General features: G+C 44.2%; 1 protein-coding gene across 2 annotated transcripts in view; it reads left to right on the top strand.

Annotated features, from left to right (window-relative positions):
* The window catches only part of LOC100872881 (uncharacterized), a 112,349-nt gene that overhangs the window by 46,607 nt on the left and 50,804 nt on the right, over nucleotides 1-14,938 (top strand). For both annotated transcript variants that reach the window (XM_086903147.1, XM_012483764.3), the window contains exon 3: nucleotides 10,664-10,876. In XM_086903147.1, the coding sequence (XP_086759273.1) occupies nucleotides 10,664-10,876 (213 nt within the window). The remainder of the gene's footprint in view (nucleotides 1-10,663; nucleotides 10,877-14,938) is intronic.

Here is a 14,938-nt window from a genome sequence, read left to right as displayed (position 1 = left end):
GATTGCGTTAGAGAAGAGTTGAGAATTATCGACGAATACATCGCGTATATGTTTTTTTATTTCGACACGAAAATCAATTCGAAATGGAATAAGAAGTACCTCGACAAATCGAATGCAAATTCGAAACGATCGATCGGAGGAGGAGGACACGCGTTCGAGAACGCAGAGGCGCGCTCCTCTCTGCTCGACTCGTGAGAAAAGTCCTCCCTCGATCGTACTCCCCCTCCTCGTGTCGTTGCAGAAGCGCGACAGAAGAGATCAAGAGGAGTCGCGTCGGCAGCCCGCAATGGCAATACGGGCGACCGGTCCGCGGCCCTACCAGTTTTTGTCCCCGTCCTACGGGGTTTCTCGCACACACGGCCTCGCTCTTTCCGCTCTCATACGCTTGCGCGATTTCTTCGCCGCGCCTACGCTTCGGATAGACTCGTCCGAGCGGGTGACTCGACCGATATGCCGCGCCGTTCTCAAAATTCTTCTCAATATTTGCCCCGTACGCGTCCTTTGTTTATTCATTTATTTTGGTGATATTTCGTTTGAGAAATATGCTTGCAAGAATTTATCGAGATCGAATAGTGGGAAGAGAATTTTTGGGGATAGCTTAGATATAATGGAGAAAAAGATCTCTAAACTCGTATTAGAGATCTCATTTTCGACAAATATCATCTGTTACTTTGACTAGTAGATTCTTTTCGAAAAAAAAAAAAAAAAAAAACGAAGCATACCTTGTTTCATCGTGGATATCCCAAAGAAATAGATCCAAAAGTCTATATTTCCGGCCGAGATAAGAATCTTTGTAAACACGTTTATTCCAGCCGCGTATAATAATTTATCCGTCCATCGAATTTTTCCACAAATAGAAAGGTAATTTTATCGCGCGTAAACTTTCCTCTGTTTATTCGCTCTATAGTGGGATATATATATATATGTGTGTGTGTGTGTGTGTGTGTGTGTGTGTGTGTGTGTATCGACGAGCATCGGGCCACGAACGCATTACGCATGCACCAGGAGACGGTGCACGCACTCCTCGTGCACGCATCCACGCAGAAATGCATCAGCCGATTGCATTCGCGGAGAGCGAGGTTGCATTGGCGGTGAGGCCAGCCAATCGGGTTATCGGGCGACGAATTCACCCCTCCAGGCCCAGCTGAGCTCGAGCTTCGAGGCGGGCAGTTTGCTTTAAGGATCTGTGCTCGTTTCTTTCTCTTTCCTCATCTTCTTCTTCTTTTTTTTTCCTCCCCTTTTTTTATTCCTCGTACAGGTTCTTTTTTTTTTCCTTTTCTTCCATCGTTTCTTCCCTCTCTTCTTCCAATTCTTCTTTCTTCCACGCGTTCTCCATCTGACGGTTGGTATCGAATCTATATATATATATATGTATATGTGCGTGTATGTATAATATTGCCAACGTGCGAGATCACGTCGAACGCTCGTCGAAGATAGGCGAGATAGTTTCGAGGAAGTCGAAGAGTTAAGCACATCGATCGATTAGGTATCTACGCGATCGATTAGATATCTATTGCGACGTTGTGCTTCTCCCCCCTCTTTTTAAATGTAATTAAAAAAAATTATATTAAAATACAGATACGCGTTTATTCTCGAATATTTATTTTTACAATTTGCGCAATTACAATTTAAATATCTATTTTTGAACGTGTATAATTAAACGTTCAACGATCAAGGTTAATTATAATTATCTATGTAATCTAATAACTTTTTGTATTTGTTATAATTATACATATATATATATATATATTCTCTGTAACGTCTTAGACTGTATAATTAGACGTTCGAAAAGAGCGTAGAATATAAGAATGCAATTAGGAAGGAAGACGTAATTAGACGTATATGCTATAAATTCCATATTCGCAATAATTGTATTGAAAGGAAAATAAATAAGGGATGGAGGCTAGGGTTTTATATAGTGTTGCGGATTAATTAATTTTTTACAAAAGTACTTTTTTCCACGAGAATGTGGAAATTTTCAATTGAAAATGCATTTAAAAGAGAAAAATAATTGTTCCACGTTAGATTTCCATTACTTTTTTTTTTTTTTTATAATTTAACCGCGAATCTTCCTTTCATACCGTCTCGCAACAACGACATGGGAATCACAACCTTATTACGTATAATAAGGTTATTAACTCCCCTCATTTGAATATGAATACACAAGTTTTCCCCATAATGGCAAGTTCGCTTTCGAACTAGGAAAACGGCGAGCGCATCAAAAGCGAAATTCCACGCTTAAGCAACAACGCGGAGGAATAATAACGCTTTAATTAAAGCCGCCGAGGGCCGCCTACGAAACAAGATGCGCGAGCCATATTTACGAGCAGAAAGTAAAAGGCAAGAAGAAGGTGAATAGGAAATGATGATTTTCTGCCACGTTTCGATCCCTTTCGCGCTTCTTATTCACGGAACCGTGGATAAGAAGCCAAGTAACAATGTAACGCTTGTCTAACCCGGTTCCCTTGATGATTTAATTCATCCTTTAAGGAGAGGCGGTGTTATGCACAGTTGCATCGGGTCTCGAGGGACCCCCCCTTCTCTCTCCTCCGGTGATTAATCTAAATAAAGATATATAATCAGGAGCGAGAAACGCGCGTCACAACTTTGCTTTGCGTGCAATTACATCGTGTATTCTCGTGGTGGAAACTGCGATACGAGGAAAAATTCACGGATCGAGGGGGATATCGAGTTTGTACAATTTATTTTTCATTTCCCTCGCCTCGCGTAACGATCATCGAGAAATCAATTTTAAATCAATTATCCTGCAAAATTTTAATATATAAATGATTATCGAGGATGCAATAAATGAAGAAACGAAGAAACTTACAGCGTGAAACAGGTTGAAAAGATAATACATTTTTAATAATAAAAAGAAAAATAAATCGTACGCGCACATTTTCCACAATTTTCGAGAACTCTCGACTACTCGAGATCCAAAGATTCTGAAATGAAGAGTTTGTCTCGAATGATTGCACGTCGATCGTCGACACCGTGAGAACCGATCCGTGACTTAATCGCCGGTGGACGCTGCGCGTCGGATGATGAACAGGCGGGCATCGCATCAAAACGTAGACGAGGTGTTGGATTAATTATGTGGCGAAGTGAAGAAGAAAGAAAGAAAGAAAGAAAGAAAGAAAAAAAGGAAAAAAAACTTGAGGATGATTGGCGGCGATTGGCCGTGGAAGCCGGCAGGAATTTAATAAGCCGCCCGCCTCGTCGCAAGTTCCCACGTGCATCCGCGCCTTCTTAATCGCGTAAATGCATCGCGAATTCGAATTCTGGCCGCCGAAGTCTGCTCGCGTTCGAGCAACGGTGCGACACGCGGTGATATTCCATTCGTTTTTCGCAGGGAATGCGAAATCGTTCGACTCGACTTCGTTCAACTCGTTTTCGTTTCGAAATCGAGCTTTCTTCCCTTCCTTCCTTCCTTCGAGAGGAATTTCGTGGATAAAAATATCACGTTCTGGGAGGAAATGGTGTATCGATTAATTCGCTTAAACGGTTGAATTGATAATCGCAGAAGCTCGATGGAATTTTTTTTTTTTTTTTGAACGTTGTTGATATTCTTGGATGGAATATTTGCGTCGAGGCAATGCGTATAATTGCACGTAAACTTTGCTCGAATCGGTTCGAGGCGTTCTCTTACTTGTTGCTTTAGAAGAATTAAGGATGATGCAAATATAAAAAGGAAGAAAAAAAATTGAATAGAATTGTGTGAAAATTATTTCGAATTTCTTTAATACGAGGAACGAGAAAACGATATGAGAATATTTCACGAATATTTAAAATGCGTCTTCTTCGAAAATATGTTATAAAAATTTCGCAATATCCCTTCTAATTTCAAATAAACTTGCGTAACTGACGTTGCACGGATAGGAAAAAAGGAAAACGGAAAGTCAAGCGAGAGATCCAATTCACCATCTCTCTCCGCAGGATCGAATGAAAAGGAAGAAAGAACGAAAGAAAAAAAAAGAAAAAATCGCGTAACGGCAGCCACCACCCCATTTCGAAATCCCTTTCACGAAATCGAAAGTCGTGGGTCGTTAGAGTTGTAGCCTCGCTGCAACAGGGAGGGGAGGGGAGAAAAAAAGTTTAAAATGTTTGAGGAAGGGGTGGCCGCCCCTTCTCGCGAGGTGCCGGCAGGGGTTGCATCGCTGCGGAATCGTTTCGAAACGCGTGCTGGGTCCGTGCCACGCACCTTTCCTCCACGCGCGTTCCTCCCATTTGTGCGACATCTCATCGACGATGGGGCCGTGTGCGTGGATACGCAGGAAGAAGCGTTCACGAGCGGAACAGACGCAGATGCTTCGAAGCGAGCCAGCCGGCTTTTCGCCGGGGAGGGGCGGATGGATTCAGACGTGTGTCTGCCATTGTGATTTTAAAATCATCTCCCCCTTCCCTCTCTCCCTCCCCCCCATCCCTTGCCTTTTCCACCCCTTTGAAGTTTCGACGCCGAAGTATACGACCAGCCTGGATTTCTACCAGCCACTAGAACTCGGTTGATCTTTGATCTTAATGGAAAATCCCTTCTTCCTCCGCGTCGTTTCCTCCGCGATTAGCCTTTTTTAGCCATTTCCCCCCGAAATTTCTTTCCAATATATATATATATATATATATTAATCGAATCTATTCTCTGTTAATCTCTGTTTCAACGCAAAGGATGGCTGGCTTCCCTCTGGAAATTATTACACTTCTCTGCCTGCCCCGATTCGTAACATTTGGAGCGGATCCCAACGCGTCGACCGCCAGCCGCAGGCATAAACATTCAGCTGTACTCACAAGAGAATCGAGAATCTCCCCCTGCTGCTGGATCGCGGCGGGTAACCTCAACACCGAGAGAAAGAGAAAAGTTTTAAAATCGTTACGGGGAATCGAGGGGGTTGCGCATCTCTCGGTTTTAAAGCAAAATGGCGTCGAGCAGGTCACATGCAGATTGGCTAGGTGTCGGTCGAAAGGAGTTATGTCGAAGGGTGGTATCTTCTGGTCCGCGGAGGGCGGTTTCGCGCTTGCGCTCCAACAACCCTTGCCGCTTGATCCCCCTCTTGCCTAGCCCCTACCGATCCGACCGGCTCAATTATTATTCACGTTTTTTTATTGGTCGACGCTGTCAGGTAGCCCAGGCCACCGTATTTACATAATGGCGCCCGTGATCGCCTCTTTTCTTCGATATCGTTGGGATTCGAGGATGAATCCGTTGAACCCCTTGCAAATTGCAATTCCTCCGCGATTGATTTGAGGGAGAAGGAAGAGACGAGGAATTGGGTGTGTTGGTCGAGGAGGGAAAGTGCATTTCCAAGTACAAAGCGGCGTGGAAAAGTGTACATAAGGGGTGGGGGAGCGTTAAGGTAGCCAGAAACGCGGCGGGAGGGGGCTGGCTTTATCGATCGCCGGCCTGACAAGGGCAACCAGCAAGAAATAGGGAAACCGTTCTCCCGCCGATGAATGCCGATCCTTTGTCTTTCTCCTCTCTCTCTCTCTCTCTCTCTCCTCGCCAACGAGAGGAGATCACTTCTTCCCTTTAAAGGGATTCTTCTATACGGAGAAACACCCATTTTGATTGGGATTCTGCGGCGAGATCACGTGCGCGGAGACGACGCGAGGAGGTTTCGTTATAAAAAGCTGTTAATATTTTTTTTTTTTTTTTTAGCCACACTAAAAGGAGGTGGACTCGCTCGTTTCTCACCTTTTCCTCGGATTTCCTAAGAAAAGCTGGCTGGTAGAAAAGTGGGGCGCGCGTTTCAGTATCATTATCTTGGAGCAAGAAGTGACGATTGATAATCGGATGCTTTTTTTCTAGATAAAGCCACTTTATTAGTTCCACAGTAAACAGTATAAATTTTCCACTACAATGCGTCATCCTAACGAATCTCTTCGATTTAATCCACTCAATTAACTTGCATGGTTCTCGAAATGAAAAAAGAAAAATTATATTTCCTGCCACGATCTTCCCTCCTTCGTATCTATTCGTTATTTATTCTATCTTCGCTTTGCACCCCGCTCCATCCAATTTCTGTCGGTTCAAATTTCGTTCGAATGGAAGAATAATGATTAATTTTTTCCCCTTTTATTTTCTTCCCGCTTGTCGCGTATCGTGTACTTTCGATTACGCAACACGCGTACGTGACGCGATTTTTCTACGCTTTATCTTGGATCGATGCGCGTTATTGAAATTACGAAAGTGACGAAATTATCGAGAACGATATCGAGACTCTTTCTTCGATCCACTCTTTGTCGGAATTATTTACAAGCGGAGGGGAAGCTTGTTCGACCGATTAAAGGTCGTTGACACGCGTGAACCAAGAAAGCGTGGCTCGTGCATAGCGGACGGAGCTTTCACGTGTGTGACCGTAGCGTACGGTTACGTCGTAGGTGCTCGTTATCTCTTCCACACTCCGTGACCTCTTTATCGAGGTTCCACAAGCCACGTGGCCGACGTCCCTTATCAATCGAGATGGTGAGAAGGAGAAATTTGATTATCGAGCGATAGGAATTTTTCACACGTCCAATTTGCCTGTGCCCGATCGCGGCGAGATAAACGTGGAACGCGGTTCTACGGAACGAGAAGAGTTGGAGAGGGTTCACGTGCACGCGTACGCGTATTAAAGATGGACTTTGTACTCGCGTAGAAATTTATATAAATATCGATTTGATCAATAATAATAATAATTTTGAAACTTTGCTCGTCAGATTAAATCGCGAACTATCGGTTCGTTCGAAAAAAATAAATTCGAGTGGAATTATACGCAATTATACAAGTCCATCGTGCTATTAATTATAATTTACAATTATCGTTTAATTCATGATGCAAAGATACAAAAGTTTTATTTCAAGTTCACCTACACTTGGAATCTATATATATATATATATTTTCAGAAAAAAAAAAGAAAAGTGATCGAGGATTCAAATAACCCTCCCGTCTTCAAATCGTCACACGACTGCACCTGTTATACCCAAGCAAAAGAGCTCGAATACCGAGAATACGACGGGAGCGCGAATCGTGGAGCAATTTATTTATTGGAGAAAGCGCCCGGGGGTCCGTCGCGGCTCCTGTCCTAAGCAGGATTCAATTTGGCCACTGCCCACGATTCCACCTTCAAAGAGGAATCACCGTCCTCCATATATATATATATATATATATACACACACACACAGCCACCCTCTGGTCGACGTGCACAAGCTCGGTCACCGGCCTCCGCTATTAATCTTATATCGAACGCTTTATCCGCGCGCCCGCCCCCGGCTTCCCTTTTCCCCAACAACCATACCCGACCTCTTCAACCCTTGACGACGAGCAGGAATTTTCAATTCTTTCGAGTGCCGCGGGATTGCCTCCTGGTGGACGCGATGTGGAGGCCCGCGACCTCCACGTTTCGCTCGATCGAGCCGGGAAGAAGAAATTTCACGGGATGCGAAATTGGGCGGTACGTGACGCAGCCAATGTCGGAACCGGAAGTCGGGGGTGGCAGCGGGAATTCGAGGAGGATGGAATCGAACGAGGGATCTTTTTTCCTTTTTTTTAGTAGAAAGAATCTCGCAGATTTTTTTGATTTTTTGAGGATTAGCTGTGGGAGGGACGAACATTAGCTCATTAGAAGCGAAAGAGAAGTTAAAATTAGTAGAAGGTTAAAATTACTTGGGTTAATCGTTATCTCAACTACGACTGTTCGATATTAACGTAAACCTATTTTTTAAACTCGATCTCGAAAATATTGTGGAGAAAGGGTTTTCAATCGTATCATCTCTGACTGAAGAAAAGCGAGGAGGGGAGGAGGAGCAAGGTGGTTGACGATTAATCGTACACGGAAATGGAAGGACGTGGAAAGGAGCGCGGTCGCTTCTGGCGGGACATTGGCCAGGACGAATAAGTAATGTAGAGGTCCATTATGCTGAAACGGTGAAGGGTCTCTTGGAGCAGGGTCAGCCAATCCCCCGGAGGGCCGTTAAAGTGAAATACTTCTGAATGCAAGGTGGCTGACCGCCTTCTCTCCCCCTTCTTCGTCCCCTTTCTTCTCTCTCTCTCTCTCTCTCGAGGCATAGGTAAATCGTTGTTATCTGGACAGTGATAAACCCGTGAATGGAGTTCGCGCCTGGTGGACTAGGAACGAGCTAGGGGAGGAACGTTCACCCTACTGCGAGGATACCGATCGCCAAATGGATGGCTCTGTTTACGCGGATCGGTCTCGTTCTTCGTTTGGATCTCTCTTCCTATTCCTTCGATTCTCTTAGGCTCGAAAAAGGTTATTATCCATACCTTTTGCGAGTCGTTGAAAAAGTGGATTAAAAATTCGTTGATAGGTTTTCTTTTTTTTTTTTTTTAAATCACAACGGATGGAGAAACTTAAATTGTTGCACATTGAATGTAAATTCCAATTGCGGACTTTCTTCTCAAAATACACGAGTCCAATCTTCATCCTGGACTCTTGGTTGTTACTTCTTTGTTATTGCCTCTTGGTAATCGTTATTTCATATATATATATATATATATATATATATATATATATATATAACATTCATACGTTTCTACTAATAAATTTTCTTATGTCATAAATTATAGAAGAGAAATCGGCACAAATTCTTAGTAAAATTCTTTACTAGGCAGGAAACCTGTATTTATTTTACGTACCATGGAAATGACAGAATTCGAGAGACAATCATCTATTCATCTAATCAAGAGAGGCGATAATACGTACTTATTCATCCTTTTCGAAGGACGAACGAAAGAGAGAAGAAGGTTTTTTTTTATTTCGGATCGATCAACGAGCGCGATCCTCGGCGAGGAAGAATCGTAATTGAATTTTCCGGAGCGTGCACGCGCCGCTCGGTTTCGCCGCCCCTCGAGGGGTGGTTCCGTTTGCCTCCATCTCTCGAGCAGGAGGGGAGTATGCAAACACCAGCGAGATTAAAGAAACCGTCGCTCCATCGTGCCGCGTCTCGTGGCCTCGAGACACACCACGAGCCAACACACAACCCTCCTGGAAACGTTCGATGCTAATATCGCGTGGATGATGGACACTTTCACCTTCGTTCGAATTGAAATCTCGATTAAAACGTATATCGTGTTGGGAGAGTATAAAAAGAGAAACCGATATCGAATACGTAATTTTATCACATTCTATTTTCGAACGAATATTCGCGTTGATTATAAACGAGCGTGAATATTTCTCGATCGAAGAAACGAAGGAGTGCCAAACGGATATTCACTTCCACGTGAAATAATCCACGCAGTAAACGTTTCGATATTATTCCAATAAACGGGCGACGATTTTTCTAAGATTTCTCTAATAAACGGACGAGCTTAATAATCGGCAAGGAACGATCGGTTTGTTACGCAATCCGCAACACGTTCGTTCGTAATTAAAATAATATATTATTTAGAGGCTTATGCCCGTTGGATCGAAGATGTGAGTCCCGTAAATAAAAAAAAAAAAAAAAAAAAGAAGAGCGTCCAATTATCCAACAGGCATTATTACCAGTGCTATTAATTATAGAGAAAATGGAGATACCTCGAGGTTACTCCGAGACCAATCCCGAATAATTATCCTGCCGTTCGAATTCCACATTGCCGGTTAATTATATCCTCTCCATCTCGCACGCGTTAACGCGCGCGTTAATTAATGTAAATTCACGGAGTCGAAATTCCTCGAAGAAGAAATCGCGTGGCATCCGAAAATGATTCGATCCTCGCTCGAACGGTATTGCAGCTACGAAGAGATGGGAAGAATGGTGGAGGGTCGACTCGAGGCCGGCACACTCGAGGTCAGCGGCCATTCTCTGATGATATTGATTAGCCGACGCCCTTAGTTAGCGCCAGCTACACTTTCCTCTCCTCTCCTCTCCTCTTTCCTTCCGTTTCCTTTCCGCGAATTTCCTCGGCCACCCTTCGAATCTCCACCGGCTTTTTCCACCCTCCGTTTTTGTCTTCTTCCTCCTCCTCTTCTTTGCTCGGGAAGTTCGCTTTCTCGCCCTCGTTAGCGAGGGGCGCGAGATGGAAGAAGACAGGGTAGAGACTAAATCATTCATCGAGCAAATAATGCCGGGGCTGACTCACGTCTCACGAATGCGATATTTGCGCGTGGGGCGAGGAGATCTCGACGAGATTTGAGGGAGGAAGAATATACAGTAACGATAATAATAATAATAATAATTGGAAAATATATTATTACACGATCGGAGCAAGTAAGCGTTTAAAGTCGAGCTGTGAAAACTGTGAAAGTTTCCACTGGATATTTCGTTTTCTCGAAGGTGGAGGAAAAATTCGATACGTCTCGCGGTATTAAGGTGGGGTGTAATTAGACACTGCAGGCTGGATCGAACGTATTGTTCCCAGAAATTAAGGGAAACGAGGGAAAAGTCGGGAAAAATGGGGATAGGGGATCCGGAGGAGGGTTGCTAATTACGCTCGTGAAGGGAGAGAAGCCATTTTCTGCGCAGACACAAGGGTCCTGGCGTTATATTAATACAAGGAGAGGAGAGGAGAGGGAGATTTGTTTCGCCGACTCGTCTCGCAATTTGATCCTGATGCTCGATAACTCTTACCTATATATATATATATAGGAATAGTATCTCTGAAGCGTTGTAAACCTTCGAATCGATCAAAGCAAAGCGAAAGTAAAAATGGATTTGTTTATCGATCATGTTCCGTGTATTTTTTTTCCCCCAGGCAAACTTTGGATAGGCGATAACGATGTTGCGTGGCGGACCGAACAGTCTTTCAAGAGGACCTCACCCCTAAACCCCTGCACCACCACGACTACCACGACAACGACAGGTGGTGGAGCACTGGCACACCCCCACCTGTCACCACCCATCGCCGTGACCACTCCCGATCACAGAAGCCCGAGCAGCCTCCACGTGAAACTTGGAATTTCTCCTGGTGAGTATTATAATTTCGTATATGTATATCAGTTATTTCAAAAATATTCAAAAATTCGTGACCGATTTTTGGCACGAATTACACGAGTTACTCGAGCTTCTTGTTTTGTTTGATAAATCGTCGAAGTAAACGTCGGTTCCATTTAATTTCTGTTGAATTATACATGGGTCGCGAACGTGGAAATGTAGATGGTATCGTAAATATCGGAAAGAAATATCGAGAGACGGATTCTTTTCTTCGGATGGCATAACTGTAAATATTCATCTGTAAAAATTATACAAAAATTTCATCGCGGATACGTGGTTAAGTGGGCAGGGATGGATGAAACGATCGGGGCGAATCCGAATAACTTATGCTTGCAAATACGCGATAAGATCGAGGTGGGTCGCGATCCAGAAGGAGAAAGGAGACTAGCACTCCGAAAAAGCGGAGGGTCAGCGGCTTAAAGCTGCCTTAAACCGGGTGCTCTTTAAATAATGCAATAAGCTTGATGTCATTTGCCGGACAATGGGCGGAGGGAAGTTCCTTTTAGGGCGAAGGCCCATCGAAATTGCTCCTCGCAGGTGCTTCCGACCCTCGAAGCCCGATCCTCGCGTACCCCCCGTTTTCAATCGCGCCGATAATTGCCAACGATAACAGTTTAACCATCTTTGTTTTGGCGTTACCGAATTTATCCACTAATAAAAATCCGCAGCGTGAGAACGTGTTCTCCCCTTTGCTGTTCGTCCTAATTTTGATCTGATCTCGAGAATCGTAATAATAATTGTTAAACGATCGTTTGAACTGTGTGACGCGAAGGAAGGAAGAAAAAGGAAGAGTGATTGAAATCGCTTGGAATCGCACACAACTATTTTTAATAGCGCCCCGATACCAGAACATTAAGTCGAACGAATTACGTGTCCCAATATTTTCCGTCGTGTTCGAAAGCAGGGCGATCGATTCCACGAGCGAGCGCGTGATTAAAAAGCACGATGGCGGCATAGAATAATCGGTGGAATGGCTGGAGGCGTTGCGCTGAAAGTGCGGCATCGCGTAGCGCCGCTATCGATCCGAACCGGAAGCCGGTCCACCGCCGGCTCGCTGGAGGAAGTCGGACCGTTGGCTCCTTTCGTTTGCTTAAATAAACATTGCTCGAACAATAGAATCCGGGAGGAGGAGGAGGAGGGGGGCCTCTTTCTCCTGTTAACCGGGACCAGGGGAGGGGCGGAGGGCCGATTCCCTCCTCTCTTTTCCCGTGGAAAAGAGGAGAGGAAGCGGCATGTTTAATGCATCGTTCAACATTTCCATGTCAAACATCGCTTTGACTCGCGGAATTTAAAACCGTCTGGCCGGCGCGCACACGGACGACGGGGGCGAGGGGGTGCGTGTGTGCGAGCCGATGGGAAAAACCGGCCATCTTTATTTACCGTCGAGCCGCCGCTGGACAAGATGCGCCGGGACTCGATAAGGGCGGCGATCGATAAGGGTTGAAAGAAGCGCGGTTGTAAACGACGTAACGTTTGATTGGTAACGGGGAGGGGGGTGATTTGTATGGTGGATGATTTGTTTCGTGATGTGATCTCTACACGAGACGGGTAATGATGCGCTCTTTTCCGTTTCTTCCTTTCTCTCTCTCTCTCTCTTTCTCTTCTTCTGAAAAGAACGAACGAAAAAAATAATTCTTCAAGTTAATTTTATTTTTAATCTTTATTAGTTCAAGTGAGAGCGTTTAAGGAATTCAGGGATGGATTTGGATAATATATCTCGCTCCGAATTCGATTCGGAGCTAACCAAAAGTACGGATCGATAAGATTTTCTATTTTAAACGAATCAATTAATCTCGATACAACTATCTTTCGTACGGATAAATATTGTTCACAGACTCGATTAATAAAAACTTTCGAATCCTCGGGTTCGTGAGAATATATTTAGAAATCTGGGGGAGGATAGAAAAATTAATTTTTCTAAAAAGAACTTCTCGACATGTTGTTATTTTTATCCAATGACATTTGGGGAAAAGGAAGAGTGTATGTGGGCTTCCTTTCGATCGTAGCCTCCGTTTTATAAGAGCCGAAGGTCCTTCCGGGTCTATTTGCCTCGCAACGCTATCCTAGCTGCCAAGTGTGTTTATTCGGTATATCGATAAGGACGAGAGAAGTGGAGGACGAGGTTCCCCAAGGGTTCCCTCCTCCTCTCGCTGCTCGCCTCTCCGCCGGACAGCTTGATAACATTATGTTTCTTGCGTCGACATATGCACCGGCCGGTTTTTGAAGAATGAGGGATCCACGACCCTAAAACGTTGCGTGTATCAACCCACCGTGGACATGTGTCGAAACGATGATCCTTTCAGGCCTCCTTCGGACCTCTCTACGAACCACCCCAAAAAACGAAGCCACGGGGAAAGCTATAAATCACGGGAATAATTAGAAAGGGTCGCGCGACATTTACCCCCCTACTTTATTATATAAAAATGTAATTCTTACGTTCTAAGATCGTAATCGATCGTTTTTCAAACGAGAGTGATGGAGAATTGGGAAGAAGCGCCTCTTAAAAAGTAATCTTTGAAGCCGGTGGACTGTGTAACGCAGCCTCGTAGCGTGTAAATTACGCTGTCCTGTTACGGAAGGATCCTTTCTTGCCGTTCTCCCATGTATCTCTCCCCCGGGACTATCACTCTTCCCCCTCGGATCGCCCTCTTCCTTCCGTAAGTATTTAAATTCCGTTTATTCGGCCAACCTTGGCCAAATTATCTCGCGTGCCAATCCTCCCCTCCTTCGACACGTTTTACGCTAAAAGTCGGATAGAAAACAACGTGCCTCGACTCTCGTTCTTAGTCAATCAAGATCGATTTTTGTATAGAACGTAACGTGTTCTGATATAAGAAAATATCAGATTCGTATATAATAAGCTAAAATTATTATACCGTTTATTCGATCAGGTTGAAGAAATTTTCTTGGATATTTTTCAGGCGAGGAGGAAAGAACGTTTTTTTCGTGTCTCTTCTATTTTTTATCGCGCAGTTTGAAATATCGAGCAGCGGCCATATGCGAGGCAATAACCAACGGTTACGCGTACGTTTCATATACGCGAGGGAAGAGAAAGGGTGGCTCGTGAAATATTGGCTACATAGATTTCGACCATTATTGCCGCGTGTAAAACACGGCGACATTTGGCGCTAAATCGATCAGGCCTGTTCGCGCCGCGTCACGGGGGGATCCAGACTTTTGGATGGACTTGGAAAATACTTTGCAGTCGATTCGCGTGGACCGATCGATCGTTTGTTGAAAAGAATTTATCATGGATACTCATTTGTTCTTCGATCTATGACTGTGAAGTGTATATTGGTATATATTTTTTATATTCAAGATGAAAGATATAAGCAGAAAGAAGCTTCAGCATCGACGAGATCTTTATTATCTTTTTCTTTTTTTGCGTATCGAAAATTCTTATAATACGACGAAAAAAGAGATTAAGAAACGTAAATGCAACTGCTTGAAATCAGCTCGAAGATCGAATCGAAATGTTAAAAGTTTCCTGATGCAAATGTGATGATTAGAAATTAATTAAACCACGGTTAAAAGTGGGTACGGATAGTTGTACAGTATTTTACAATCCGAAAATCACTCTGAATTTCTTTCGAGAGGTATGGTAATGCGAGATCGGCAGGGAAAGCGTGTGAATGATCGTCGCGGGGCACAATGTATTTATGGAAGGCCGTATGGCCGTGGCCTAAGAATAACAACGGATAAAGTATTCTCGCCATGAATATTTCGTATCTTCTATGGGGATCTCCCAGCTCGAGCGTCGTTCAAATTGAATTCTGATTTAACTGGCCGCGTCTTGCCAGCACAGAAATATCCTTTGCGCGTTGCTGGCGTCGCTTTCATCGCGGAACGAGGAGGAGGAGGAGGAGGAGGAGGAGGTGGTGGAAGCGGCCATGGGTCCGAGGATCGATCCCTTACGTAGGAATTTCGAGACGAGAATCGAAGGGAAAGATCTACGCGGCGAGTTTCGCAGTTTCCGCCGGCCAATCGCCTCTCTCTCTCTCTCTCTCTTTTTCCTCATATAAGTTATGTGATTTAT

Source organism: Apis florea, unplaced genomic scaffold, assembly GCF_048593485.1.
Source record: "Apis florea isolate Af1SG1 unplaced genomic scaffold, ASM4859348v1 contig_2291_pilon, whole genome shotgun sequence".
Lineage (NCBI taxonomy): Eukaryota > Metazoa > Arthropoda > Insecta > Hymenoptera > Apidae > Apis > Apis florea.
This window is presented reverse-complemented; position numbering and strand designations above follow the sequence as displayed.